Raw genomic sequence first — 25,373 nt, forward strand, 5'->3', positions numbered from 1 at the left:
GCAAGGATGTGTACACTTTTGACATCCAAGGTACGTTATCAAACACATTTGTTTGTCTTAAAGGAAGTAGTATGATTTTGAGTGGAAGAAGGTACGGTGAACCTGATAATACAAATGATAAAAACAACAACAGCGCCCTCTAAAGGTTGCACCAGATACTAGCCTTTGTGAGATATGCAAATTTGTACAACGCAATTATTGTACTACATTAGTAGACTTGATGCAGTATACATACAATACATTTCTATATTCAATGCTTTCCATGTTGGACTGCTAATTAATGAGTTTTATGAATCCTATTAAATATAACCTTTGAAAGCAGTATGTACAGATTTTAGGTTGTAGTTTTCTAAATTATTGAAAAATTTGTACAGGAAATATAGATAGAAGTTATACTATGAGAAAGCCCACTTTTTCTATGAGAGGAGTTTCTATATCTGCCATCATGTATGGCATTTGAAATACACAATAAAGGCTATTCTATAGTTTTATAAATCAATTTATATGTGGTTAACACAAAATATGTTCTATAAAACAAAATTTGTAAAGTAAAAAGTAAACATTGCTGATATTCGATATTGATTCAATGTTTTATCAAGAACATCCCATCTTTAATGAGCAATTAAGCACAACCAGCAGTAACAATGCATGTTTCAAGACATATATCGTTTAAATTCTATAGTCTGCAGTGCCTCAATTTCCTTTTTTTTTCTTTGCATCTATTGTGTCTTAATGTCATGTTGTTGCATTCATGTGAAGTGTTTACATTGAAAATTGTTTGTAATTTTGATCTTTTTTTTTTATTACCGCAATACTTTTGGTGTTCCATTTGCCAAGTCACTTTCTGTGCAAAACTGAGAAAACCCTCGTTCAAATAATAAATAAAATAGTGTTGTCGACATTTGAGCATCCATTATATTTTTAATGCACTACAATAATAAATAGTCCTTTACATATACAATAAGAGAATTAAAGTCCTTAAAGCATACTTGCTCAATAAAATGGTCCAATACATATTTAACCTTTGCAAAGGTAATATTTTTGATTGCCACTGCCAGATTGACATGAAAGTCGAACTGCACTGCATCATACAGTGTTCTGTTTCCAGTATGGTTTATCAAATCGCATTTAAAACATTCAGTTGAATGCAGTTTGGTTCTACACTACTGAAATCTGTACAACCATATTGGATCTCATTGTGCAGCAGTACCTAATATTATGGCCAATGAATGTATACACCAATGAAGCCCAAAGCTGCTAGCCGCTAGCGCCTCCTTGCTGTTGTTTCCGTTTGTCAAATCAACAGGTCCGGATGAGGCATACTAAACTGCATCAAGCTCTCAGTAATAGCTATGGTGATCGAGCGGTGAAATATGCTACCTTTTCAAAATAAGAGCATTTTTCGCATGACGGGTAATGAATGAGGCTGCTTTAGTCGCAGAGTTAAAAGTCAATCCATCCGACTATGTTTTTTCTTTGGTTTGATTTTTAGACAGTCATGGATGACTTTCAGGCAAGAAGTGGGGTGTACCCTGGACTGGTCGCAAGCCATTCTCACTTCTTTAAGTAAATGAATGCTAATATAATCACATGGTTCCAGCTTCCCAAATGGGATGGATGATCGATCATTTGGGTCGCTGCCTCGTAGGGCGTGCTCTCACATTATTTTACTCAAAATAGTCAGTGTTCCATCAGATGTTGCTATTTTGTCTTTTCTCCGAATGTGTATTCTATATTCAACACAAAGCATTCAACAAAAATGCACGTTTACTTTACTTTGTTTAACACGAGTATTTGTACTTCTACTTAAGGGTGTGATGACTTTTCCTGCGGCTACAAAATATATGCTTGACGTGAGGACACTTTGCAGCGAAGACACGTTTGCAGCTTTAGCCTTATTTTGAAAGTTCAAACCGGAAAAGCCGTTTACTCCCTTCTTTAAGTGACTTGACGCCCGTTCCGCCCTCCCTTGAGCTGCTGTCAGCGTCCAACTGTGGCCGGTCAGAGGTGCTCGTAAGCTGGCGAAGTGTCCCCGGGGGTCGGCATGAAGTGGAGCGCAGCGTGGTGGTGACTCGGGTGGGCGACCCCTTACAAGTCCCATCTGCAGAGGATGAGCAGACGGCCACCCCAACAGCCCTCGCTCAAACCATCGCAGGACACGCGGCACTGCGCGATGCGGCCCAGGGCGCGACGAGGAGGCGACTGTCTCCTCTCTCCTCCCCGCTCAAAGCATCTCCTGTCTGGGTTCATGCTGACACTTCCTACGAGTTGTTTTTTGGACTCTTGTTGACTACGGTGGATCCGACGTTTGGCCGCTTTCTAGTCGCTACTGGGAAGTGCACCATGATCTGATTTTGGACGCAAGCAGGCGGTAATAGGAGTCACCTGGAAGCACATGATGGCCAACGAGCTGCAAGTAAGTTCAGCACTTTTTTTTTTTGTCTGCAGTGTATTTTTAAACAGATGGTTAACATTTGTTATTTTGTTTATCTTAACTGATCAGCTTATTTTGACTAGTCCTTGTACACGTCGAAGAAAGTTTTTATGTTCGTCATAGCTGCCAATGGCTTCTTATCAATATGATCCTTAAAGTTCTAATTCTAAATTCTTCAGGACTTCAGTGGGTTGTTTGCAGTTATCACTTTATGATAATAACAATATATATATATATATATATATATATATATATATATAATGGGGAATTTACATCTTGAGTAAGCCGTTGAAGGACCTGACATACACACAAAAATAATTTTATAAACCCAAAAAATATTGACTAATAAATATTAAAAAGCACTAGATCAGTCAGTCCCGGGTCATTGAACTTTGGGTGACCCGACACAGTCGCGTATCTATATCTTTTACATTTATCTCCATGTCTATGATAAAATGCTTTCAAAGTTAGTGAGAATGAATTTGGACACGGTGAACTTCTCTATGAAAGGAACACTACCTTGGACTCCCACACAGTAGTTGGCATCGGGTAGAGACTGTTGTGAGTCATTTGAAGGCGTTATGGTGTCATACAGTGTGTCAGGTTGCAGTTCGTCGTGTCAGCCCAAACCAGGATTGAGGTTTGTAGACTGGTTCTTTCAGATGCAGCCAGCACTCAGGCACGTTCTGATTAATTCTCTCAATCCAGTACGGTCATTTGGGCGGCATAGCCACCTGACAGTTTTGAGGCTATTCTAATTAGGGCTGTGTTTGTCATATGTCGACTTAGCATCTTATTCATAAATGAAGTTCTTTATGATCAGTTCATTGATTCTTTCATTTCAATACACACCCCTAATTTTAATAGTGTCTATGGTTCGAGCTATGCTTGGCAGGGCATCCTTTCTGTAGCTTATGTACCATACCAGTGCATATACTCAGCATCCTTGTAATGTGTGAAATATTTGTCCGCTACGCTTGCCTAAACATATTCTTTCCCATGTGTGTACTTGCAACCTCTCATCAATAAGCAAAAGCTTACCCCTGTGAGGCGGTTCAATATAATTGTATTGTATGCATTCATAATAACCGAAAGCAACTAATGAGTGGTACGTTGTCGAGCTTCCCCACACGGCAATGGAGGGTTTTCTGCCCACTCTAATGTATTCAGTGATACTGTCATGGTGACTGCAGAGCGGCAGCCGATGATGATCAGTGTGTGATGGCAGATGGAGATGCACCGATTGAGGTCGCTTGAACCCTCTCGCATTAGGCCTCATTCAGTCGGAGAAACTCATGATATCACTACTAATTGCCAGGGCTGAGCAAAGTATGGCTCACCGAGTATTTGCATTATCAAGAGTCCGACAATGTTTGTAGCCGCTGAAATTAAGTTCAAAATGCATTTAAATAAAAAAAAAAAAAAAGTAGGACTCTAACTAAAACTTGTCTTAATAATCAATTAATATGTTGATTATTTTGTCGATAACAGCTTTTATGGAGGACTACAGAAATCGGTGAGTGAAATGCCAAGAATTTGGACTATTTTAACTTAAACAAGATACTATATCGATTAATTAAAGAAATTATTCATTTGATAATTGATGTTGAGTTATTTCACCCCTAGAAAATATCCTTTTATTTTATTAATTTATCTCATTTAATAAATGTGTGATTGTTATTGTAAATATATTTTAATGATTTTTTTTTCTAAATAATTGCTTGATTGTAATTAAATCAAATACTAAATATTTATTAGTGAAACAATCTCTTTTACATACATTATACAGTTAAATTATATAATATATAATAATAATAAGTTAATTAAAAAAAACATTTTAATCTGTTGTTTAAAATTTTTTTTTTTTTGGAACACCTCTTTCCTATTTTTTAAGATATATTTTTTTAGAAGTACCGGAAGGCTGTTCGGGTCAGTAGAGGTCACTCAATGACTTGGCCATTTTTTATTTTTTTTTGCTTCTTTTAATGTGTTTTGCAACACATTAATTCTCACGCAGACTGACGTCAGAAGTTTAGCGAAACAATTTTCTCTCAGTTTTATTTGCACGCAGCCTGTTTATCTTTTTGGCCCGCCTCCTTCAGCTGACTTCGGGGTGTAAATCAAGCCTGGTGGTGAGGACACAAGCCCTGTGCTGAGCTGATAATGTAACATTCACTTTGGGGAAGCTATGCAGTCTGCAGCCTCACTCATGAATTGTTTATTTCTTTCGGGGTTTCAAGTGTAAGAGCATGGGAGAGGAGCTCCTGCCGCTGCTGGCTCTTTCCTGGGTGGAGAGGAGCAGCCAAATTACTTTTGTATTGATCATCCGGCAGAATGGAGGTGACTTCTTCCATTTTCTTTAATGGACTCGGAAGACTTTGGAGAGGGCTCCTCATCGAACTCAGCTGATTGTCTCCCATGTGTTATGTATGATACACTGCGATGACTTGAATCGCGCTCATATCCACTTCTCTGCTTCTGCCACAAGACAATGCCGAGGATTTGAGTGCGTCTCTTACCTCCTGTTTGGGCCGCATCTGTATCTACAGGAACTCCTAAACATCCGTCACGTTCTTCTGTAATCCACACACAAGTACTCACAACAAGCACATAAGTGATGTATCATAACTTCCATGCACTAATTCCGCGAGTTTCTTTAATTAAATCGGAAGTGTGAAGTCAAGCTGCTAAGGTTAGTTAGCACTTTATGGTGCAGAGAAAATCTTAATAAAAATATTCCCCAAAATATTTTTTTTGCTTGCTTCTCCCTCAGGTTGATCATGTTGTTAATGTTATTTTGATTTGAATGACTGCTTATAATTTTTATTTTAATAATATAAAAATGTCATTAAAAATATTTATTTTTATTTCCAAATTGTAACAACATATATTGTATATAGAAAAATATTAAAACAACACAATTGAATGCTTTACAAAATTAATACGGAACATAATTGAGTTTAACAGGGAAGCAGCGCAAGACAACCGTTCAATTTTCTTGTCTGTGAGAATTATAGTTATTTCGCAATATTTTTACATCCTTGCATATACAACAAAATTAGATTAGTATCATTCAATTCAGACATCTGAGATAACTGTTGTAATTTATTTTACAATTACAAAGTATACAAAGCTGTCATTTTGATTCAGAAGTTCAGTTTAATAACAAACAGCAAGACTTGCATAAACTGGCTATAAATAGTGTTTAAAACTGAGGCGCTCCTTCACAGTAAACAGTCATTTTGACACATCCGTGTGCGCGGTTTACACGCATCAACCTGTGAGGTGAGACGAAACTGGGAGATGAGGGGATTTCGGTTAAAAGAGGCCCACTTCAGGAATGAACGTTTTCCAAGCCGAGGTCAAGAACATTAAAATACCATTAGGACACAATTTGATGATTAAAATTAAAGAAAATAATAATAATAATACTAATAATAATAATAATAATTATTATTATTATTGTTATTATTTACTTTTAATTTTAATTTTTTATTTTATTTTTATTTTTATTTATTTTTTTATTTTTTATTTAATTTCTTTATGTAGGAACACATAGCTCCCTTTGCTGCAAGAACTGTCCGTCTAACGCTAACCCAAACCGCTTTTAACCATACTTCATCTTTGTATTGGAAATCGACACAACCTGCTGAAGAATAAAGGGAATTGCCATCGCTTTATTTTAGAGTCGTTCAGACAACCCATATTGAACCTAATGGACCTGTGTCTCAAAAGAAAGCTATCTAGGTCAGAGTCCGGTTATAGATGACCTTTGTGCCGGACATGTATAGCCTGTAAGATGTGTTGTGACCTCTTCAGAATGTGCAAAGGCACTGGTGTGATCATAGTTAATAGAAGCAAGCCTTGAGAGAAACCAAGGATGAGTGACCTGGTTGTGGTTACACCTGATGCATTTGAGATTAGTTTTCCCGCCACTGTACTGGGGTCATGCGATAGTCTGTTTGCTACAATAGTGGTGTCGAGTTAAGAGGAGTACAGACCCGAGGCGCAATCCTTAACAGTGACCTGCCTGTCCTGTCTGGACCCAGAAGCCAAAACGGCATGCAGGATCGAGGGAAAATCCCGCTATTATTATGTTGGCAAGAGTCAGATGGAGTTAGTAGCAGTGTAGCACAAATACATGCCTGCCTTTGAAAATGTAATCTAAACTGCCACCATTGTTGTCACGTACGATTTTTGAGACAGTAGCACAATTAGAAGGAGCCTGGTGCTATTGTGATTTTTATTTTATTTTATTTCAAACAATGCATAGGAAACTTTTAGAGGGGTAACTGAAGGAGGATAAATGGCATTCTATGAATAGGATACAGTGTCCGCACAGGGAAAGTCCAGACAGGAGGAAATTCTACAGCGTTGTGATTGTTCAGATTCATTTAATAACATCTTTTTGGCTGTCTTGTGATTAATTCTGACAGCGTGAGAGTTTATTTTTACCATGTTCCTAATACCTACCCAGCATCCAATTACTTGCATGTGACCACCTCATTCAAAATTGTTTAGATTTTTTATTTTTTTTTTTAGCTGGTTTTTCATCAGCTAATTACAGAGAGCAACAACAAAGAATTAAGTGGTCACACTAAATGGTTTCTTTGGGGTAAAAGCTTTGCTCCAGCCTCGGATTCTTTTTACAAATTCTAAAACCACCACACGACTCATATAGTGCATCATTTTAAACGGGGGCTCATTTTCATTCATTTCATTACCTTGGAATTAACTCATTCACTACCAACCGAGTGAAAAAAAAAAAGGGATCTTTGACGTCTTTAGCCGTCAATGGCACTCAATGCCTTCATATCACTAAAATTCGCTGACGTTTGTGTGTTTTTTTTTTTTTTTTGTTTTACCACCAGAATCAGTTAAGAGGGGCTTCTTATCTCTTCCAACCCTGCTTCCCTTTTTGCTTGGCCACAGTGTTTTTTTTTTTACGCGGCTATTTCTCAAACCTCTCCCCCATGCATGACCATGGCAGAAGCAGGTTCAGCATGAGCGCTGCAGAACTTTTCCCTGAGAGGATTTTTAGCGGGCTTATTCAGCCTAAACAGAGGAACTTTTTGTTGCAGCCAAGTTCACAATGAACAAAGCCGGGAGCACTAACATAAGCATTTACTCAAGTCTTTTGAGAAGATCGACTTCTGTACAAAGATGCCATTCAGGTTGCCGTGATCCTCCCCAGCTGTGGAGTAGACCACACACACACACACACACACCCGCACATGCATATAAACACACACGGGCATCATTCAAACACTTGGGCACACTTCGTCACTATGCATTCCTATTCTTATTTATCAAATGCACGTGTTGTGCTGGGCGGTATAGCGCATACATTCGGCCATGTTGCACAAATAAAAATATCAAGAGGAGATTGAGCAACATCCATTTCCTCCGTAATATGAGGGATTTTAGGGATTACCAGGCAACACATACAGTCCAAGGTACGTTCTGTAAGCTGTTAACTCATTCGTAGCGGACGAGAAAGCGAGTCATAATTCCAGCCTGCAGAGTGTTATTGGTCAACACTAACTTATTGTTTGTGTGTAGTGACTTTTCTAACGTCCACTTAAGCAACGTTAATTTTCCTTTGTGAAAAACATCGAGGTCAGGTCGATGAATACATGAATGTTTATCTAATCAGTGATTTGCTGTGGCGACCCGTGAAGGTGTCAACTGAAGAAATGAAATCCCACTTTGATTTCTAATAACAAGATGGCGTACACACTCGTAATAAATACTTTAAAGCAAAGGCTGCCGTCCAGCCGACTGGACTCCATTGTCTGAAACGGCATCCTGCGCGTGACCCTATCATGGAAAATTATCAAAGCCTAAAAGGTAAGCTGAGCTGCATCAAGTTTTGTTGGATTCACAGGTTCATGTTGGCACGTTAAATTGCTCAGTGAAGATTTTTTGTTTGCTTGATCATATACCTTATACGCAGTGCCGTGTATGAAATGGTGCCTCCACAAATCAAAAGATGTTCACTCATTCACTACCAGCCCAGTAAAAAAAAAAAAAAAAAAAAAAGGATTTTGACGTATTTAGCCGTCATTGGTATTGAATGAGTTTTAATGTCGTTTAGGATGTTAGATTTTTTTTTTGACTCTGCTCTTATTTTTCCGTCAGATGGCAAAGCCAATAGCTTGTAACATATTGACCGTGGAAGCCATGACGCCATCCGACCTTTCCACCGAAAATGCTCCCTTCGTATATTAAAGCACTCAAATTCATCAAAGCACTATGAAAGTCATGATGTCTAAAAGGACGTCGCATTTCAAGGGTGAGGAGGTGGAGCTGCTGGTGCAACGTGTGAAACTACACAATGGTCAAGTCGGCTTGACTAAAAGTGCACGTTACAAATGCTGAGCAAGAAAAACTAAAATCTCAGCATAACCAAGGCATGCATAAGAGACTGGAGCTGACCCATCAGCACCGCCGTTTCATTTAATTACACTGGAGGAAAATGTGGCATCCCTGCTATCGCTATCGTGGATGTACTTAGAAAGTAGCTTGAGAATAGATACAAATGAAGGTAAGTCGCTATGGTGGCTATTGGTTTTCAATTTAGGGTACCTGCGCACCTTTTTCCGTCTGACATTCTTGGGCGAATACAGCCGTAATCTCTATTTATAGACCCCCGCTGAACCAAAAAGAGTTACCGAGCCAGTAAAAGTTAATCAAAAGTGTGGCTTTCTATCATCCGCAGGCTTTTGGGCCGAACTGCGCCAACTCAACTGTGTGACAGAGGTGACGCATGAGTGAGTGATAATGAGACTTTTCAAATGAGATGAAAATGCGGCATGAGAAGGGTACAGAGGAGCGAGACAGAGATAAGGTTTTTTTTTTTTTTTTTAACAGAACATGACAGTAAAATGATTCATAAGTTTTTGTCACTTAACAAAAAGTCATATCTAAGGTAGCAAGATAAATCTGGTTTTGCTTTTTCCGCTGGGGTGGCTGTTGTCGTGAGAATCAGTTTTTCCTTTTTTTTGATGTTTTAGAATTTGCTGCTCTGAAGACTCTGACCTTTGATCCCGATTTGCGTGTTCACGTTTGGCAAGAAAATGGAATGCCGTTTCGATGTATGCACTGTTATCAAGGGCTCGTGCAATTGTGAAAAAAAATTGAATTTTTTTTTTTGTCCAATTTTTTTACTACGCAACGTAAAGTGACAGACGTACGAAGCAACCTTTATAAATTATAGTTTGATCACATTATTTACCAACTGCTTTTTTCGTTTTTCCCCCGTCATGACAACTAGCTGCAAAGTGGATCTCTGAAAAAGTGATCCTTTGTAGACTTTATAGTCAGAGGGCTGTGAAAACTGCCTCTTTAGTGGCAAACTGTTCACACACTTTACAGCATTATGCACTTAACCCTTTAAGCGCCATTGACGTGAAATGTCGTCAACGGGAATCCGAACGAGGAGCGGTGGCGACGTCAATTGCTTTTTTAAATTAAAAAAAAAATGTTTTTACCGTTAACCACGGCCGGCATCGAAGTCAGCGTTGTGTCTCAAAATGGGGTGATACCAACCCAATTTTTCCAGCTGATTATCATGTTTAAGAGGTTCTCTTTTATTTTTTTTAAATGGTTGGCATTGAAAGAGTTAAGATCCAATATCTCCAGTACGTCCTATCAGGTATGCAAAATAGTTTGGATCAGAATTGCCCATGCTGGCATTTTTTAAGCCCTTTCACAAGTCTTAAATTCCTGAGATTTAACACACGTGAATTTCTCCGTCATATTTGTAATGTTGTCCTTGAATTTGTTTGTTTTTCATAATTTGATATGAAGCTTTTCTTTGATTGGTAGTTGTCAACATGCAGGCATCTTGTGGGAAGCATGTGATGAATTTGTTGAAAATCAGCAGGCCATTAGTAAAAATTGTGGCCAACCTAAGTGCACTTAAGAGTGGCAAAAAAAAAAAAAGCATTTTCTGAATGCCATCTGAAGAAACTTTGACTGTCTCGTGATACGATTAGCTCGTGATGATTAAATGAAGCTTCAAATGTGTTTCATGAACCAGTTGTAGTATTTTTGGACTCCTGTAGATGGCACTCTCTGTTCAACATTGGGCTGAAAATGACTGAATTTCCATTTTTTTTAAACCCTTTATTTGAACCAACAGTGCCATCTAGAGGACTCAAAAATACAGCAGCTGGTTCATGAAGCAAATTTGAAGCTTCATTTTACCATCACTACTATTAGCTTCTTCTTGTTGTTGTTTTTTTTTTTTTTTAATTATTGACGTCTGCAAAAAAAAAAAAAAACCTGCGGAAATGTCAAGTCCTTTTCAGTAGAAGGTCAGCAGAAAGGTTTTGCCCTTTTTACCCTTTGTGGGCTTTCAACTCTGCTCACTCAATGTGGCTAAACGGCGTTTTCTGTGCATATCACGTGGCGAGACTAACTATAAATGTGAAATAATTAAAAAATCAACGTCATCCGTCCTCATTTTTCTTGACAAGTATATATTTTCGGGGTAACAATTGGTTTGATATGACCACAATTTATCAAACAATGCTGCCTCTCTGCTTTGGGTAGTAACAGGAAGCTGGGTGGCTGCAAGCTCTCCCAACTTGCACAACCACCAGTGCCTGCATAGACTACGCGTGTGTGAGTGTGTGCACAAAATGCATGACGCCTCCATGAGCAGAACAGGAAGCAGCGAGGTCTACACTGTTCTCGCTCCTCCGCTCCAGCCCGTTCACTTGCTTTGGACTTTGACAGGCTTTTTGAGTGTAAATCCAGTTTGGATTTCGTGGAGTATTTAGTTGTGTACGTTGCAGGGTGGCGAAGCGACTGCGTAGGGGAGGGTGAGTAAAGCCAGAGGCCAAACATGGCTAGTGAGGATGCAATAGAGGACTATATGAGGGATCAACCAGCGGATGACCCCGTACACACTGAGCAGAGTGACACAGATCATTCGGTAGGCAACTTTTCAGCTCAAATCAACATGGCCGCCTTGTCCCCCCAACGTTTCACATGGCCCTTCTCTTTTCTGCTGCTTCCTCATTCACATTTTGGAAATCTGAATCTCGTATTTGTGATCCGCCGGTCGCTGATGTTTCGACCCTTCTGTGGAAGTTGACTTCCATTTTTTTTTTTTTTTGGTAAGAACTACAGAGATGAAGTTGTATTGTGATGAACAGGAGTGCGTCACTGCACCAATTCTCCTTTCCTGCCTTTCATGGTGTGTCACCGCTGAGGTCCCTGCTGGAGCTGGCGACATTGTGTACACTCACTGACCTTAATGTTTGGTACACCTGCACAATATACAGTAGCTAAATCTGATTTCTACATTTTATGAAAGTAATGTTTGGATTAACACTGTCAGTGTTGTTTATTTGTATGCAATTTCCTATGTGCAGTTTTTGCCAACTGCCAGTTTGATTGTCAGGGTCAACATGGTGTTATCATGCTCCACCCAAAGGATGACTAATAACCACTTCCAGTGGTCAACTTTGTCACACAAACACGCACAGGGCATGAAAAGTCATTCAACTTGCCGACACTTGCCACTGAGACTTTCTCAAAATCTGCAGCAGGGAGAGATTAGACATTCCTGACAGCAAATATGAAAAGACACTATAAAGATCCCTCATATTGCAGATATAGTGATAATCCATTTGTTAATAATGACATCGGATTGCCCAAATTATTTATTGTGGATTTACAAATGGACAAAACTTGAAATAGCCACATCTTTGTCCAGTCATATTCAATTAGAATACAATTTGTGGTGTGAAATCTGAAAAAAAAAATGCCATTTCAAGCCCACATTTATATTCATGTTTATATCTTCATTTAACATTTGAAATCTAATCACTAGATGCTTCAATCTCAATGGAATTATGATGTAAGTGTTGTGAAAAAGCCAAAAGCACATTTTTTTCCCCAGACATTTTGGACAGATTTATTAGTATTTGCAAGAATGATGATTAAAAACTCAACTTGTGACGTGTGCCACACGATTCTGTGACTTTTTCCCCACGACTATGCTGCAGTTGGATTTTGCGTTTAATGATCCAGATCTGCATCCCCCGTCGGCTTGTAGTTGGATACACACAGAGGCGTAAGACGTTGTAATCAGACCTACTAAGCTGGATGGATGGATGGCTGGCTGGCTGGCTGGCTGTGTGATGTTGTGAATTGCCCGAAGCCCCCAACCGTGGTGTTTTGACGTAACCGGAAAGTGTGTCCCAAAGGCGATCGCATAATGTAAAGACTATTCGATGTTACGTCGTGATGCCATATGGTTGAGATTCTGTTTCTGAGGTTTGCAGTTTCTCAAGAGGTTTGTGCTACATTGTCATCTGGTGGATAGTGAAATAATTCACTCCCACTATTTTAACAACCCCCAATTAATCCATCCATCCGCTTTTTATACTGTTGACTAGTCGCTGGTACATCGCAGGGCATAGAGACAAAGCACTATCTTCCCACCTTCGGTGAAATTTAAAATCCAGACAGGCAGGCATCCCAGGCAGGGCTTGGGATGAACTTTTTTGCTAGTGGCTTACCAAAGTTATTTTGCCCTGCCAGATAGTTATCGATGGATAACTTACGCCTATGGCATGCTAGACTTTACTTGAACAACATTTTTAAATGGAAATGACAAACACACTTTGAGTCATGTTAAGACGAACCTAACATTTGGCAGGCTACCGGATAGTAATGTCAACTTTGGAAACGTGAGGCAGACGTGGTAAACTCTGTAACACAGTGCTAGACTCCTAATGCGAATGCTGCAGCAACTTTAACCAGCCAGAAGCAGATGAGACCCTGATTAAAATCTGTATTCCTGCTCTTCTAATCTGCTCTAATCATGTTAGTGTTGATCATAGAAGCACTGATGTTGTCTCAGCTGTTTGCACACTTAAACTAAATGGTAAATGGGCTCCATTTATGTAGCGACCTTCTACCTTCAAGGTACTCAAAAGGGCTTTTAACAATGTTGCCCCATAATGCCTCACCCCTCATAAACAGAGGTGGTTAGAGCAGCCAAAAAGGGTCTTCAAGTAAGAGTAGTGTTGCTTTAGAATAATGGATTGTAATAATAATAATGAAAATAATGATATTATTATTATTATTATAAATAATTAAATTAATAATTTATTATTAATATTACATTTATGTTTTATGTAACATTTTTGCACTACAACCACTAATTAACTCTAAACACTTTTTGTTCTTGTTCTTGCCTAGTCTCCTGTTTTTAATCTCCTTTGCATAAATAAGTGGGAGGGAAAAAAAAAAAAAATAATTATTTTTATTGTACTGACCGCCGTGCACATGACCAAATAAACGTATTGAATATGACTAAAGTAAAAAGTAGTCCCCCAAACTACCATAACTGAATAAGAGTTAGGGGCGGAGCTATAATATGGACTCAGGTGGCACTCTCTGGCCACCCCCATACCAAAAGGAAAATGTTTATATCTGTATTTTTTTTTTCTGGCATTTTCACCTGGATGCAATATTCTTAGATGCCTTTATACTCTGCCGCAACTTATTTATATTTGTAATCAACTTTTTTTTCCAACACTGAAACACTGCACTAGGCTCACTAGGCGCAGATTTCAAATTACAACTTTCAAAGTGGAGTTTTTATAGGCTGAAATGTGGACATGGATTACAGCGCTATAAAATAAATAAATAAATCATGGCTCTTATTCATACGAAACTTTTTTTCCGTCCCCAATTTCAGACTGATCCAGGCGGGCTGTCAGTGCTGCAGCAACTCGGCTTGGACCAGAACGCCGATCTCTCGGACTCGGGTGTGCAGCAACGCCTGGATGAGTACCGCGAGAGGATCCGCAGGGAGATCCGCAAAGAGCTGAAGATCAAGGAGGGAGCCGAGAATCTACGGCGAGCCACCACCGACAAGAGAAATGCCCAACAGGTGGACTCGCAGCTCCGCAGTTCTAAACGCAAGCTGGAGTGTCTCCACGCTCAGCTGCAGGAGCTTGATGCTCTCATTGTGGTCAAGAGTCACACCGAGAATGAAGGTAAACTTTCTGCTTGCTGGAACAATGAATGAATTAAAATTCTTTAGTTGATTTTTGCGTTATTCACCAGTTAATTCACACAAAACAGTTGATTTATTAATGTATTTACTTGCTTTGTGTTGCGATCCAAAATTTGAGTAAGGCGCGCATTGCAGATAAACACTGCTTGGGTCAAATGGAAAAAAAAAAAAGTTGCGGATCCACTTCCAGCTGAACATTGAACAGCAAGAACATAAATCTAAAATGAAAAGGAGTTACAGGAGGCCATCGCGCTCACATGCGGAGTAACCAGACAAGTTTCTGATGTCACACACTTAGCCACGCCCCTTAAAAGCCACATACAGTTGTGTTTCGCTGAATCTAGGAACCACAGTTTACGTTTTTATGATCTAAGGATGCACTATTTATGCTAAGGCTGCTCTGGTTAAAGTGACTCAACAGCAGTTGCAAAATTAACAACGCCAGCCGGTGCTTATTAATAAACAACGTTGTCAGTTTTCCAATTTTACGTCTTCAAATAAACACTTTATTGGGTGGCAAAGTACGCTGTACAAGCAGCAACGTCAGCATAGATAGTCACTGCCAGCAGAATAAAACAGTGGCCTGGGTTAGTTCACCAAACACAAAGACCATTAATACGAGTGTTGCTGATTTATAATCTCAGACAGCAATGACCTGCTCTACCACGAGAGTATGTTGATTTAATGTTTTCTTTTACCCTCTGATCTCCACTTCTAGATGCTGCTACGTCCCCAGGCTCGGTCAGTCGACCGTCTGCCAACCAACATCGCATTGCTGCGTTGGAGCGCCAGCTAAACATCGAGTTGAAGGTCAAACAGGGGGCAGAAAACATGATTCCCATTTACGCCAATGGAGCTACCAAGGTATTCATCTGTTTCCATTATCAAATTTTCTCTTATTCTTGTCCACATAATAGATTTTTATTTTATTTTATTTATTTTATTTATTTTATTTATTTTATTTATTTTTATTTATTTATTTTTTTTAATTTTATGTTATTTTATTTTTATTTTATTTTATTTTATTTTATTTTATTTTATTTATTTTTTTTATTTAATTTAATTTTTTTTTTTATTTTTATTTTATTTTTTTTGCAGGACAAGAAGCTTCTCCAGACGGCTCAGCAGATGCTGCAGGACAGCAAGACCAAAATTGACATCATCCGCATGCAGATCCGAAAGGCCATGCAGGCCACGGAGCAATCTGAGGACAGCCAATGTACCTATCATGCTTATGTTTTTCATCCTCACTCGTCTTTCTGCTCCTCGTTTTAGCATTCACCCACCTGTCACACTGCATATTTTATGATGCCGGCAGTAATGGATCAATTCTTGCTTTAGAACCTCACAGTGCCCGGTCAAACACACTCACACACAGACACAATGTGTGCCCGCACATTGATGTGCACATTGTCCATTACAGCCCTCGAGCTCCTGGTTAGAGTCTTATTGATGTTCCTGCATCCCCTTGATGTTGGCCAACAACTAAGAGGTAGGCCTCATTTAGCCGAGGTTAGAGACAAAGAAGGTTGGGTCAGGATGGACATCGGCAGGCTGAGTCATAGACAATACTTCAAGGGATGTAACGCTGTTCCTGCTTTGGAAGCTAAAACCAGTTTTTCAAAACTCTGTACTGTGTGCTAGGTAAACCTGATTTGTGTGGGGTGGAGTTGCGCGTAGAGGAGCTGTGGCATCATTACCGTGTGGAGCATGCCATGGCGGAAGGAGCAAAGAACATGCTGCGATTGCTTGGTGCAGGGAAAGTCCAAGACAAAAAGGCCATGGCAGAGGTCCGAATTGACTTTTACAAAACAACATACGCCAATGTCCGTAGTTTTGCTGTAAAACCGCGCTTTGCATGTCCCGCAGGCGCAATGTGGTCTGAGCGAGTCGTCGCAACGTCTGGACCTGCTCAGGTGCTCCCTGGAGCAGCGGCTACTGGAGCTGCCAGAGGACCACCCCAAGGCATGTCTGATCAAGGAGGAGCTGGCGTTGGCTTCCTCTTCAGCTTTCAGCAGCCGCCAAAGCACACCCTATGTTCACAACCAGTACAGCACCCTGAGCAAACCATCACCTCTAACAGGTAGAGACCAAGGACCTGTTGTTGGCCGGTTATGCACGTCTGAAACGATAGAGGCACTGCAGTGTGTAACCTTGGAATCTGTTGGCCTTGCACGAAGAATTCCAATCGAATCTCTTTAAACTTCGTTTAACACTTGCAAGAGCTCTCTCATATGGAAAGTTGGAACGCGACCTAAACTGGGTTTCGTTTTAAAAACTGACAGATGCCCTTATCATTTAAAAATATGGTTTAAAATCCCAAAACTAAAGTCAATGAGCTTATATTGTACAACATTTATAAAAAAAAAGTAAATAAATACGTGCTTAGTGGACTTTCTCACCTCACAATTTCCAGCATTGACACGTTTCTTCTCTGTGCAGGAACTCTTCAAGTTCATCTTCTGGGATGCGTCGGACTAGCCGAGGTTGTCCCCGGCAGAAGCCGAGGGACTCCTGTGGTTCTTCCCGCTTACTCTCCAGGAGATGGACGTTCCTCCTTTAAATTGAGCGGCCTCTATAGTCGAAGCACCAGTAGCATGAGCCTGAAGATCCCTGGCAAGAATGATGAGCTGTCTAGTACGTATTTTATTGAATTGGAAAACGGAAGCGTTAGTTGCTGTACAAAAGCCGTAGTGATGATTTTTTTTTTTTTTTTTAAATTCCACATTTAGATGACTAAAATAATGTCTGTTTTTGTGCATGCTACAGTGGAAGTGAGTGCAGTCCTGAAGCTGGAGAACACAGTTGTGGGTCAGACCGCATGGCGAACATTTGGGGATCAGACGTGGGACCAAAGCTTCACTGTGGAACTGGAGAGGGTGAGAATGGATTGTGGCATCACAGTCACTCCAAAGTAGTAAAAATAATGATGCCGCATTTCTGTAATACACTCATTGGTCAAAAACCAAAGACGTCAGCCTCCGTTATTTAGAAGAGAGTGCTTGTCTTAACATCTTGTTGTTTTCTTTTGGACTAGTCCAGGGAGTTGGAGATTGCTGTGTACTGGAGAGATTACCGCTCCTTGTGCGCTCTGAAGTACCTGAAGCTGGAGGAATTTCTGGATAACCAAAGACACAGAGTCAAGCTAGATCTGGAACCACAGGGCCTGCTGCTGGCAGAGGTAGTAAACACACACACACACACACACACACACACACACACACCCACACGCGCACACACCCCCACACACAAAAATGTTTTATGAAAGTGATCACTTTTAGAAACTCAATCCGATTAACTCCAACTTCATTTTTAACTTCTTTTTCAGGTCACCTTTTTCAACCCAGTAATAGAGAGAGGACGAAGACTCCAGAGACAAAAGAACGTCTTTTCGAAACAGCACGGTACACTTCACAGATCAAACAGTGGACTTGTGTGATATGACGCACTGTACTGTATATTTATTGCCATAAGTATCGGTGGTTGGTATCGGCAGCCTCCACCAAAACCCGATCGCTCAAAATAAGATACCGATTCTTGCTATCACTACTCACCCATCCCTAATGTTGATTTCAGCAGGGCTTGTACTTTACGCTGAGCTGCACTGCATCAAAAGTTGTTGCTTTTGTTTGTCTCAGGTAAAGCATTCCTTCGTGCCCGCCAGATGAACGTGGACATCAGCACATGGGTTCGCCTGCTGCGCAATGCCATCCCAAGTGGAAGCAATGCACCTGCATACACACCTGGTTTCTCAAGCAACTCACTCACACACAGCTCGGGGTAAGCCTTTAAATGGAATGTCAGTTTTTTTTTTGTTTTTTTTTTTTTACATTTGCATCAGAAAGCTAAGATCTGCCATTTGGTTGGTGTTGTGTTTGCAGAGAAATTTCTGTGGAAAAGCTAACTCTGGACACTGAATCTCCCCTCAAAGCTGAGATCAGAGACTTCAGCAGTGCGGTGAGTCAGTACGGGTCAAAGAGGAAGCGACCCGTCTTAACACTATCATGTTGCAGTTCTCTTCCTCTCTTGGGTCTGAAACATTTGGCTCCGAAGCTGAGAGTGGCTGGCAAGAACAGAAAGTTGTGAATAATGAGCGAAAGAACAGAGCCAGTATTCAAACCTGGACAGTTTTAATGGCTCTAAATTGGATAGAGGGGAGGTTTAATTTGACTGAGGCCAAATGACGTGATGTTTACTGGTCAGATGAATACAATCAAATGGCGAGTGGCATGGAGGGGAGAAAATATTAAACTATAACTAGAAAGCTGAGTAAATAGTTAATACAGTATTATATAAGAATAATCATACATGATATGAAAGTGTGAAAGTGCTGTTCCGTTTATTACATGGTAATTACATGGCCAGCACAGTCTAATGAGATCCAATACAATGAATAAATGGAAAATGTGTCCTGAACAAAGTTAGACGGGTGTTAATGTAACACTGCTGTGTGTTAATTCTGGTTACTACGTGAGATAAAAAATTCTGCAGTTCTACGCCACTGCCATTTTTTGTTTGTTTTTTCCCGCTGTTGCAACGCAATACAGTACATTCTCATGCTCATTAAACGCAAACATGAATTTTGGAGGATATAGGTTGCAATCCCAGAAACCTTTCCTCTGTGGTAATTAACATGACTATATGGGAATTGGTGACACTTAGTGTGAATGAAATGGATATTGTTAATTAATAAAAAAAAGCATCATTTGGAAGTGACAGATGCTTGTCTGCTTCCCTGGGACTGTCGAGGTACGATTGAACAAGACTCTGAACGCCCTCCCCCAAAATTTCGTATGTGTGGCTTGCATTTCACAATTTAATGTTTAACAAAAATACAGCAGTGTGAGAAGTGACTCGTTTTTTATAATTAAAATAAAGGCTTGTGCCAGATGGCATGTTCATCAGAGGTTGGAGCATGAAGGGATTAATTGGTGTTTTTTTAGAGAACTAGTTAGCGTTGAGGAAGGGGTGGGAGTAGACGGCACTTGGCCTGCAAGTGAATCGCACTAGCATTAAGGGCGTGATGAGCATTAGCTCAGCCTTTTCGAAATGCTTGTTGCAGATGTATCAGGGATGTCCAAACTTTTTTTTTTTACCAAGGGTCACATACAGAAAAAAAAAATTTAAAAATTGATTTTATTAACATGTTAAACCTAATGCGTCAATTTTTTTTATTGTATTTGTATTGTCGTCCTCCTCTTCGCCTGCTTCACTCGTTCCACGGTCCACAGCAGCAGACGGCGGTCATCGAGTCCCCTTCCATTCCGGATGTTCCTGTTCCTGACCCCCCGTCCAGATCACAGTCTGGGGACTCCTTGCGCAGGTGCCAAAAAACACATACTCTATGTCTACACATAAACCCCGCATGCTTCCTGTTGCAATATGGCCAACACAACATGACACCAGAAATCCACACCTGCTCACAATATGTCATGGGTTTGAGCCCCCCCCATTTTTTTTTTGTTAATTTAAACAGATCTTCATACTGTGATTTACAGCGTATATGTTGCAGTTCAATGAGAATTACAAACACTGTAAACACAAATTGTATTTTTCAAAGAGCAATACATTGATTCCATTAAGGTTGATGGAGATGAAGCAATAAATCAATATCCTATTTAATTTCACCTCAATATATTTTTTTAATGATGCTTGAAAAAGATGTAGTAATTCTGGCATGCGAAATTGTTAGTTCAATTAGTTATTTAGTACATCAATGGAGATATGTGAATGTACTGCAGGGAGTATGTGAGGTTTTTAAATATATTTTAAAAGTTGCATGCATGCATGCAAAAAATTGAATAGTTTTAAAAGTCATTTTAAAAATGTTAAAAAAAAATTAGGGCATTATTGGAAAAAAGGTTGAACCTGCTTGAATGTATGCATTGATGTGCGACAGAAAATATTCAATGTTGCATGCACCACATATAATCTGTGTGTAATCTCTCTCGCAGACCAAGCAGAGTCCCCGTTTGCTTGCAGGATTTCAACATGATAGCAGTGCTCGGCAGGGGGCACTTTGGCAAGGTATTAATGTGACATTATTCATTTGATGATGGACACCGATAAGCGCTTTTCAAAAATATTGGTCTCGTTTTTTTAATTTTTTAATTTTTTTTTTTTTGTTGTTTTTTTGGGGTTTTTTTTCACTTAATGGTGCTGAATTAGCTGCATGTTTGAAATGCCAGACAAAAACAAATGAAATGTTGGCCTTAGATAGTGCTGCCCCCTGGTGGTGAAAAATGTTAAATGTCGTGAGGGCTTATTTTATCTCCAAATCATAATAATAAAGAAATTAATGTTTAGGTTTTTGTTTTTTGTTTTTTTTTATAAATCAATGAATCAGTTTTTTTCTTTTAATGAGAACATTTCTATGTTTGTTCCTTTATTCAAAAATGACCTAATGTCAAATTGCCCGGGCAGAAAATGCAGCGGTATTAATAAAGACTAATTTGGTCTCTAAAATGTCAGAAATTTGGCTAAAATGTATGTCATTGTTTTCAAAAGCAACTTTTACTTTTGAAAAAAAAAAACAAATTTAATCGATCTGCTTTCATCGAAAACTAAAATCCTGAGTAGCCAAATATTTCTACAATTTTAAATTAAACAATGTGTCTAAACGATGAATTGATTGTCGAAACATTGATAATCGACTAGTTGTCCAGTAATCGATTAATCATTGCACCTCTAAATTTTTTTTTTTTTTCAATTCTGAAACAAAATCTTTCGTTGGGCACTCCAGGTGTTGTTGTCCGAATACAAGCGGACAGGCGACCTGTACGCCATCAAAGCCCTGAAGAAAGGCGACATTGTCACGCGAGATGAAGTTGAAAGGTAATAACCAAGCACACAGACTTACCGAATAAACGATCTGTACCGTTATATGTTCCCTCTCATTTACCTCCTTTCCCGTCTATCTGCTTGCCTTGCTTCAGTCTGATGTGCGAGAAGCGCATCTTTGAAACCGTCAACGGCTCCCATCATCCCTTCCTGGTCAACCTGTTTGCGTGTTTCCAAACGCCAGAACACGTCTGTTTTGTCATGGAGTACACCGCGGGAGGAGACCTCATGATGCACATACACGCAGACGTCTTTTCGGAACCCCGTGCTGTGTGAGTTTGAAATAAATGTCCTGTAATGTGAAGTCGGATACAAACACAAAATGATTTCACCTTCTAACTTGGAGTTGTAGCATGAATATTTCACCTTATTATTCCTCTTGTTTGTTTTTTTTTTCCTTATTTACATCCAAGTTGGATGCGACACTTTTTGTCATGTTCAGATAATAAATGTTAGCATGAATCAATGTGTTGGTTGAAATCTGTCTTTGTCCACTATGTCTAACAGGTTCTACTCCGCTTGTGTTGTCTTGGGTCTGCAGTTTCTTCATGACCATAAGATTGTATATCGGTGAGTTTTGATCATTCAAAAAAAAAAAAAAAAAAAAAGACGGTAGCATTTGTATTTGTTTGATATAAATTAGCTTTTTCTTTTTTCACAGAGATCTGAAGTTGGACAACCTGCTTCTTGATATAGATGGTTATGTGAAAATAGCTGACTTTGGTCTGTGTAAAGAAGGTGAATCCTTTTTAGCATCTATCTCTTACGTCAGTGGTCCCCAACCATCGGGCTGCGGGCCACTTTGGACCCGACCGCGGCTGGACAGTACAGATGGGGAAAAAAAAAAAGCCAAATTACAGTACTTGGGTTTATTTTATTTTATTTTTTATTTTATCAGACGTTAATTTAGTTTAGTTATCGCCCTTTTATTTTTACAATAACCCAATTCTTTATACAATATTTTATTTTAAAGTACGACCGTCTATTCTACTTTACAACGGACTGTTGACGCATGTCACGATGCTAAACGTCTCGGGCGCATTACGCTTATATTAAACCTACAAGCTAGCAAAATAAGTACAAATCAGACCACGTATGAATAGCTATGAACTTGTATGAACCGATCTGTGGCGGAAAAAAAGGTTGGAGACCACTGCTGAACAGTACATATTATATTATTCTTTTTTTAAATGACTTGTAACCTTTCACCATACGAAGGCATGGGTTATGGAGACAGGACCAGCACGTTTTGCGGGACGCCTGAGTTTCTGGCTCCGGAAGTGCTGACCGATACCTCATACACACGAGCAGTCGACTGGTGGGGCCTCGGGGTGCTCGTCTATGAGATGTTGGTCGGAGAGGTGAGCGGCAGAAAAAGAATACCCGGTTCCCTTATCAAGTCACTGTCATGGAAGTATCTTGTAGCAGACTTGTAAGAATTTTTCAGCTCATTGTTCTGTTTTCTGGTCACATCATTTGGACACTGGTTTAATTAATTTATATAAAACACGTCCATTTTTTTAACCCTTCCACATCCAGACAGCAAATGCGCACTTGCATGAATCCACCACGCTTTTTTTTTTTTGTCTCTTTCAAATAACAAGCAAACAACATTTCCCACCGTTAATTGTAAGCCGAGGCACAGCGAGGTCTTGCATGACCGACAAATCTTATTTAAATTCTAGAGGATGCGCTGCTCTATATTTAAGTGGCGATTTGAGAATGAGCTGACACTATTTAAAAAGAAAAATATTGCACGTCCATTCTTTTTCAGTCTCCCTTCCCGGGTGATGACGAAGAGGAGGTTTTTGACAGCATCGTGAATGACGAAGTACGCTACCCGCGCTTCCTCTCGTCCGAGGCCATTGGCGTTATGAGGCGGGTAAGGTTTGGAATTGCCAGCTTCTCACTAACTCCTGTGGGAAGAAGTCAAATGACATCATTATTGTTACTTATGTCACATAGGCCTTAGGATCCTCTACAAAATATATCTCACAAATTGACGTTACGAAGATAATAGTTTTGATGGACTATTTCCTCGAACTACGCTTTTAACAATACACAGTGTTACTGTAATTCTTGAGAAGTGTTCCTAAATTGTGGCTCCCTGTTGCTGCCTTTATTATTATTATTATTATTATTATTTACGAATGTTCAACACTTTTTTTTTTTTTCAGATCGATACCAGTTTGAGTACTCAACTCATGAGAACTCAATGATACCGATACCAAGTCACCAATACCACTGGTCCTTTTGATGTGAAAAATGTCAATTAAACGACAGATCAATTTAAAGAAACAAATGTGTTTATTTCGTACAAAAGGAATAAGAGTCACTCTGCAATACAGAATTTAAGTTCAATGATACAACAACAACTCCATGCATTAATTAAAGTTCAGCTGTTATGCAAATTAAACTAAAGGGGAAGTCAACCCTCAAGTGTTCTTTCCAAGAACATGTTCTATGCAGGCCTACAAATCAAAACCTGACATTCTGATTAATATTGTGTTAGCGGAATATGAGTTGGGCAGTAAAATCAGTCTGTTCTGATTTCAGAGGGTGGCCATTTTGTCACTTATGTCGACTGAACGCAATATTAATCAGTATGGCATGCTTCACATAGTGAAGGCTCTTAGAACATTTTATTGCAAATATTTTTCTGGTGTTGACTCCTGCTTTAAATGGGAAAATGATAATAGAGCGTAGCAATCAAGACAGGGAAGAGCAAGGAGACATTTATTTTTAAATACCTTTACATGACATAATTTTTTTACATGTGTGCTCTGTTGTAAGCTACTGAGAAGGAATCCTGAGAGGCGGCTGGGATCTGGAGAAAAAGACGCTGAGGATGTCAAAAAACAGCCTTTCTTCAAAGTGAGTTAGAACCAAAACACTTTTGTGAATGTAATTTTCGAATGAGAATCGCTGACTCCAGCAAAATGAATATTTGGTTTAGGATTTGGACTGGGAGGCTCTCCTTCATCGGAAAGTCTCGCCGCCTTTTGTGCCGTCCATCACAGGAAAAGAGGACGTCAGCAACTTCGATGTGGAGTTTACAGCCGAGGCGCCGACCCTCACGCCGCCCCGCGAGCGACGCACCCTCTCCCGAAAGGAGCAGGACTATTTTAAGGATTTTGACTATGTAGCCGACCTGCTTGGATCTACAGAGTAGCGCTCGTCTACTGACAGCTTCAGACTCTAAGAGGAGAAGCGATTGTGATAACTGGTTGAAGGAACTCATTGGATGAACATCTGGCTCGGAGCAGGGTGTGTGTGCGCGTGTGTGGGGGTGTGTGTGTGTGGGTGTGGTTGCGCAAGATAGGGGTATCAGCCAGTAAGTGATCGCGTGTCAGGCACATCTGCTGTGTCAGTGACCTGCTGACTTTATAGACAATCTGGACGGGTTTTTAGCGGATGATATCCGAAAATAATCCAGATTATGTAGCAACTGAGTTGACTGGCCCTGCTGTGTGTACTGTCTGGAGTCAAGATCAAATTGGCATCATCGTCGGCAAAATGATTAACGAGCCAATAAGTATCAATCGGAAGCTGATTATCGTCTTGACAGGTGTTTGTCTCCCGTCTTGTCTTTTTGTCTTCGCTGTGTGCTGCTGCTATGTTTTGCTCTGACCCAGGCCTGTCATTAATTAATGTACGGTGTCAGTATCAATCATGCGCATCTTCAAAATGAACACTTGGGGGCGCCAAAGAAAAAGAAAGCTTATTGTCGGGTTGTTTCTGTTGCGTCAGACAACAACACATTCTTTCATAAAAAGTGACACATTTGTAACGATCTCTTATTCTGCTGTGAAAAAAAGTTGTTGTCAACGTTTTTTTTTGTTTAATTAAATTACTTTAATCCACTTCCCCATTGAAATATCTTATTTGCGTTTGGCCAAAAGACGAAATCTCAAACAAAGCCAACATATTACGTCTTGGTCAGATGCCGTCTTTGGACAATAGAAAATGTGATACTAAATCAACTCTTTCCTCCCTCCCAACTCTTTCCCCCCTTCCAAAGGTAAAAGAGAAAGTAAATGTGAACCCCTACAA

The 25,373-nt window shown here is 39.7% G+C and overlaps 1 protein-coding gene across 3 annotated transcripts; it reads left to right on the forward strand.

Annotated features, from left to right (window-relative positions):
* The first annotated feature begins 1,957 nt into the window (after nucleotides 1–1,957).
* On the forward strand, nucleotides 1,958–25,183 carry LOC148322766 (serine/threonine-protein kinase N1-like). 3 transcript variants are annotated; one of them, XM_088317097.1, is made up of 22 exons: nucleotides 1,958–2,416; nucleotides 14,160–14,460; nucleotides 15,199–15,344; nucleotides 15,579–15,699; nucleotides 16,125–16,270; nucleotides 16,350–16,563; nucleotides 16,923–17,117; nucleotides 17,250–17,359; nucleotides 17,518–17,661; nucleotides 17,809–17,884; nucleotides 18,119–18,260; nucleotides 18,362–18,437; nucleotides 19,712–19,803; nucleotides 20,435–20,507; nucleotides 21,223–21,314; nucleotides 21,416–21,592; nucleotides 21,828–21,890; nucleotides 21,982–22,058; nucleotides 22,539–22,681; nucleotides 23,095–23,202; nucleotides 24,114–24,194; nucleotides 24,277–25,183. In XM_088317097.1, the coding sequence occupies exons 1-22, from the start codon at nucleotides 2,396–2,398 to the stop codon at nucleotides 24,490–24,492; spliced, it is 2,814 nt and encodes a 937-aa protein (XP_088173223.1). In that variant the 5' UTR covers nucleotides 1,958–2,395; the 3' UTR covers nucleotides 24,493–25,183. The 3 variants fall into 3 exon arrangements, with proteins under 3 accessions (XP_088173223.1, XP_088173221.1, XP_088173222.1); XM_088317095.1 differs by lacking the exon at nucleotides 1,958–2,416 and adding an exon at nucleotides 11,066–11,378; XM_088317096.1 differs by lacking the exon at nucleotides 1,958–2,416 and adding an exon at nucleotides 11,066–11,378 and having other exon boundaries at nucleotides 19,715–19,803.
* Nucleotides 25,184–25,373: the final 190 nt, after the last annotated feature.

The sequence above is a fragment of the Idiotropiscis lumnitzeri genome, chromosome 15 (genome assembly GCF_059441095.1).
Source record: "Idiotropiscis lumnitzeri isolate Australia: NSW breed Sydney's pygmy pipehorse chromosome 15, RoL_Ilum_1.0, whole genome shotgun sequence".
In the NCBI taxonomy this organism is placed as follows: Eukaryota; Metazoa; Chordata; class Actinopteri; order Syngnathiformes; family Syngnathidae; genus Idiotropiscis; species Idiotropiscis lumnitzeri.

Excerpts from the sequence above, each read along its gene's own strand:
- LOC148322766 (XM_088317095.1), top strand. The coding sequence starts at position 11,289 with ATGGCTAGTGAGGATGCAATAGAGGACTATATGAGGGATCAACCAGCG. Across the intron at positions 14,461-15,198 it reads GAGTCACACCGAGAATGAAG|ATGCTGCTACGTCCCCAGGC; the intron begins GTAAACTTTCTG and ends CTCCACTTCTAG. Across the intron at positions 17,885-18,118 it reads CGTCTTTTCGAAACAGCACG|GTAAAGCATTCCTTCGTGCC; the intron begins GTACACTTCACA and ends TGTTTGTCTCAG.